Below are 5,264 nucleotides of genomic sequence, written 5' to 3'. Positions count from 1 at the left end.
TTTGCTCACAAAACTCCACAGCTTAGAGGGAACATTGGTGGTGGGCCCCCTGAGAAAAACATGGGCCCCCTGAGCAAAAGGTTGTTAGCTACGGGCCTGGCTCCACCCCCAAATCTCCAGGCGTTTCCCAACCCAGAGCGGACAACTCTAGGAGGGTGTTTGGCACATGCTCTGAAGCACACTCCAGCCACCCTGAAAAAGTCAGGTAAAACCCCAGTCTCACTTATGGCTGCCAGTTTTGAGCTGGGAAATACCTGGAGATTTGGGGGTGGGTGGGGTTTGGGGAGGGGCAAGACCTCATCAGGGGCCACAGTGCCACAGAGTCCACCCTTCAGAGCAGCCATTTTCTCCAGGGGAACTGAGCCCTATTGGCTGGAGATCAGTGGTGGAGGCTGGCGACCCTAGTCCCACGTGATCAAATGCATGGTATAGGGGTTATTCCGTGATTCAGAAAGCATGGCTGCTACCATTATAGGGTTGCCAACCTCCAGAGGGGTCGCCAGAGATCTCCTGTTATTGCAACTGATCTCAGGGGGAACAGAGATCAGTTCCCCTGGAGAAAAAGGCCTCTTTGGAAGTTGGACTCTGTGGCATTTTGCCCCCAAACCCGTGCCCCCTAAGGCTCTACCCCCAAAATCTCCTGGAAATTTTCCATCCCTCCATCCCGGAGCTGGACACTCTATACCAAGACGTGGCTGCTGTCCTCATTTCCATAATGTTTATTGGGACAAACTGTTTTCATGGCGACCTGCCTGTTTCTGTTTTGCGATCCTTAGGGTTAGGACCCATCTACCTGGGAGGCCTGGAGTCAGGTTCCCCAGTAAGAGTCATGTGGGGCAAACTGTGCTGAGGAACCATTTCCCAAGCAGAAATCAGACACACAGCTGTGTATGGGGGGTGGGGGGGAATTGACACAGCAGACAGTTTCAGACGACGTCGGTCTGCAGCAATGCTCCCTCTAAGCTGTGGAGTCCTGTGAGCAAAAATTCTACTTGGTGAGCGACTGGCATGAATGTTGTGAGCGAGCGATTCGGCTTCTGCATCGATTAGTGTGCTCTGGAGCCATCCTTCCAGAGCGAAGGCAAAAACGTGTGAGCTGGAGGTGAAAAAACTGTGAGCCAGCTCACACTCACTCAGCTTAGAGGGAACACTGGTCTGCAGTGGAACAGTTAGATTGTGGAGTCTAACTGCAGCACCTTAGAGACCCAACAAAAGTTTAATGGTATGAGCTTCTGAGGGTCAGAGTTCCCTCTCTCAGATACAGCAGGGGTGCCTAATCTTGCTGAGCCCCCCGTGGGCATTTCAGGAATTTTACAAACAGGGAGGAGACCTTGTCCCAAAATGGCTGCCATCGGGAGCTTGGGCCAATCACAAAACGTTAGAGTTTTCAAGCCAGTTTACAATGGAGATGGCTTCCCCCCCCCCATTGGTGCTTCTCACAGGCAAAGGAGATGCCTCCTGGGCCCCTTCCAAAGTACCTCCTTCTCCACTGTGTGGGAGGCCAGGATTGGCTCTGAGATTATGGGAAAGAAGCAGGAGGAAGGCCAGAATTGGCTCTGAGATTATGGGAAAGAAGCAAATGGGTGCCGGTCAATGTTCCCTCTAAGCTGAGTTAGTGTGAGCTACCTCACAGTTTGTTAGCCTCTGGCTCACACATTTTTGTCTTAGCTCAGGAGGGATGGCTCCAGAGCAAACTAATTTATACAGTAGCCAAATCACTTGCTCACAACTTTAATGCCAGTAGCTCAGAAAGTAGAATTTTTGCTCACAGGACTCCACAGCTTAGAGGGAACATTGGTGCCGGTAACATGGAGCCCACGGGCACCATGTTGGCAATCACTGCAGTGGACTCTAATGTCCCGCCCAATGGAGAGTTACCCTGCTCTGGATCAAAGAAATGGTAAAACTGTTGTGGAATAGGATGTCCTGAGACACCACAGGAGGTCCCAAGCTGTGGTGGTCAGTTCCTACTTGGTCTACCTCTGAATTGGGTCATGTTTTCTCGGATTTGCAAATGACTCCATGTCAGCAAACAGAACAAACGGCCAAAGCAGACATTCGGAACACATGCCCAAAGCAGTGGACTCTTTTTTGGAGAATCGGGTTTGATTCCCCACTACTCTATGTGCAGCCAGCTGGGTGACCTTGGGTCAGTCACAGGTCTCTCAGAACTCTCTCAGCCCCACCTACCTCACAGGACGTCTGTTGGGGGTAGGGAAGGAAGGGAAGGAGATTGTAAACCGCTCCGAGACTCTGAGTGAAGGTTAGGGTATAAATCCAACTCTCTTCCTCCTCCTTCTTTTTCTTCTGGTTCAGTGCCACAGAGTCCACCTTCCAACGTGGCCACTTTCTCTGGGTGAACTGATACCTGTCCCCTGGAGATCAGTTGTAATTCAAGGAGATCTCCAGCTCCCACCTGGAAGCCGGCGACCCTATCTAAGTACCACTTCCCTGAGCTCTGTCAAACGGACTGCTTGTCATTCTGCAGATTTTCTTTACTGAGCAATTTTAGGTTTGTAAAAATTAAAGCCAGAAGACAAAGGATCAAAAATTAAAATGTGGACCAAAAGAGACGGTGACGGAAAGCTGATCATTTGTTCCCAAAGGCACAGTTGAAGGGAAAACAAAAACAGGGATGCGGCCGAAGGACAATTCTGCAGAAGGGAAATCTGTCACTCAAAAAACCCAAACTCATCACTCCTATCCCAGAAGAACCTACATTCAGCAGAGGCCAATCTCACTTCCGCAACAAACAACCGGACACAAAGCAGAACTGGGTTAGAAAAACTGAGATTTCAATCCAGCCTGCTGTGCGATGAAATCCTCCACAAGATAACATAAAACCAAAAGCACTAAAGGCCTTAAAAAGCCAAACCAGAACATTCAAATTGGGCCCTTGATTTCCCTTATTTTGGGTCAGATGGTGACGTCTCCCCACCCCCTGTAGCGGATCAAGGAAAGACTCACCCGTATGGAGTAAACCAGGGCTGCAATTCCCAGAGGCACGCAACAACACAGCATGGTGAAGATGGAATATCCCAGGTAATCCGGTTCATGGGTGGGTTCTACAGGGACAATGACAGTGGTGTGCACTGGAGATTGGACAACAGATGCATAGCCGGGCACTGCACTGTATGGGGGGTAATAAGGCTGGTACTGAGTTGGCATGGTGGGGTATGCTGGCCCATGAGCAGGAGGTGACGGCTGATTGTAGGGCTGTTTCTCGGAGTAGGGTGGCGGGTTTGGGTCAGAAGGTGTACCTTCTTGGTTCTTCGGATGGTCCATAGTGAAAAGGTCTCCTTCTCAGCTCTGCAAGGGGATTCTCTGTGCTTGAAATGTTCTCACTGTCCTCCCCGAGTATTCCTTTCTCTGCTCCAGTTGTGACTTCAGTACCGTTCTCCCCTGCCCCTCGCCTTCTTCCTGTTACTCCCCGCAGAATGCTCGGTTACCTTCCCTTGGCTGCAGGTTGGTCTTCTTCGATCAGCTCTGCTCCTCTGCCCGCTACCTTCTTCTGTAGCCCTCTGGAGACTGGATGGAGAAACAAAGAAGAGGCAGCAAGTGGTTGGGCGAGGCATTGTGCAATGAACCCCCACCCCCCACGCCTAGACGAAAGGCACGAAAGTTCTGGGAAGATAGCTGAGATTGTCCTCTTGGCAGAGAACAGAAGTTCTGCTTTGTGTATTTTCCCCATGGGAACACGCTTAAGCTGTTTCATAACACAAGAGATTTTATGTTGCTTACGCAGAAGCATGCCATTTGGAAAGGCCAAAATGCTTTCCCCCGACACAGAGATTCCCATTTCCTGTTCCCCCAGCTAAAATACAGCCACGCTCTCACCCACCATTAACCACTTCCTAGCACACACAATTCACGGAACATTGTATAGCCGGGAAGCGGGCCCACTGCAGCAAAAGGGGGCAGTTCAGCAGAAGAGCCTCTGCTTGGCATACAGAAGGTCACGGGTTCAATCCCCAGCATCTCCAGTTAAAAGGGATAGCTGGAGGTGATGTGAAAGCCCAAGTCCCTGGAGAGCCGCTGCCAGTCTGAGTAGACAATACTGAGTCTGCCAGGGGTCGGATTCAGTATGAGCAGGGCTTTTTTTGTAGAAAAAGCCCAGCAGGAACTCATTAGCATAATAGGCCACACCCAACAGCAGAAATGCATTAGCATATTAGGCCACACCCCTGATAGCATAGCTTATTAGCATAGGCCACACCCCCACATTACCGGAAGTGTGGTCATTCAGCTACACCCACCTTTTGCTTCTTATTCTATTTACCTTGTTTGTTGTCAAAACCCAGGGCTTTTTTGTAGCAGGAACTCCTTTGCAAGTTAGGCCACACACCCCTAATGTAGCCAATCCTAATGAGTCTCTGCTGTTGGGTGTGGCCTATTATGCTAATGAGTTCCTGCTGGGCGTGGCCAACTCGGGAGCCAGCCGGAACTCCGTTCCTGTGCGTTCCTGCCCCAAAATAGCCCTGAGTATGAGGCAGCTTCATATTTGCAGCTTCAGGCGACTCAAGGGAAAAGATGTCTGGTCCCATGTGTTTTGTCTGTTTATGTGATACGTCTGTGGGAAACGAATAAAAATATATTAAGAAAGAAAAGCAAAGCAAGATGCAGGATTCTGGGACCAAGCAACGGGGGTTAAAATCCACTCCAGAAGTGTGGGATGTGCCAGGCAATGTTGTGTGCTGTCATTCCACTTTGCTGTCTGGATAGTTCTCAGGCGATTAGTCTGTTTTGAGTGTCCTCAGGTGGAACAACGATAACACTCATCCAGCGATGATCAACTTGGTCCTGTGTGAATATGTGTCTTACAGGGCTCTTTTTGTAGAAAAAGCCAAGCAGGAATTCATTAGCATAATAGGACACGCCCAACACCAGAAACCCATTAGCATATTAGGCCATACCCCTGCCAGCACACCTCATTAGCATATTAGGACACACCCCCATGTTACCAAAAGTGTGGTCATCCAGCCACACCCACCTTTTGCTTGTTATTCTGTTTACCTTGTTTGTTGTCAAAACCCAGGGCTTTTTTTGTAGCAGGAACTCCTTTGCCTGTTAGGCCACACATCCCTAATGTAGCCAATCCTAATGAGTTTCAGCTGTTGGGTGTGGCCTATTATGCTAATGAGTTCCTGCTGGGCATGGTCAACTTGGGAGCCAGCCAGAACTCCGTTCCTGTGCGTCCCTGCCCAAAAATAGCCCTGTGTGTCTAAAAGTCGTTATCGATCATTGGATTGCACAGAAGGAGTTTA

The 5,264-nt window shown here is 49.8% G+C and overlaps 1 protein-coding gene across 1 annotated transcript in view; it reads right to left on the bottom strand.

Moving 5' to 3' along the window:
- LOC107116207 (proline-rich transmembrane protein 1-like) overlaps positions 1 to 3,519 on the bottom strand; it is a 6,578-nt gene extending 3,059 nt beyond the window's left edge. The window contains exon 1 of the mRNA XM_015418089.1: positions 2,968 to 3,519. Coding sequence (XP_015273575.1) covers positions 2,968 to 3,285 — 318 coding nt within the window. The 5' untranslated portion in view covers positions 3,286 to 3,519. The remainder of the gene's footprint in view (positions 1 to 2,967) is intronic.
- Positions 3,520 to 5,264: the final 1,745 nt, after the last annotated feature.

This window comes from Gekko japonicus, unplaced genomic scaffold (genome assembly GCF_001447785.1).
Source record: "Gekko japonicus isolate JY-2015 unplaced genomic scaffold, Gekko_japonicus_V1.1 scaffold1411, whole genome shotgun sequence".
Classification (NCBI taxonomy): Eukaryota; Metazoa; Chordata; class Lepidosauria; order Squamata; family Gekkonidae; genus Gekko; species Gekko japonicus.
Note: the sequence above shows the minus strand (reverse complement) of the source record. Positions and strands in the feature narration are given on the sequence as shown.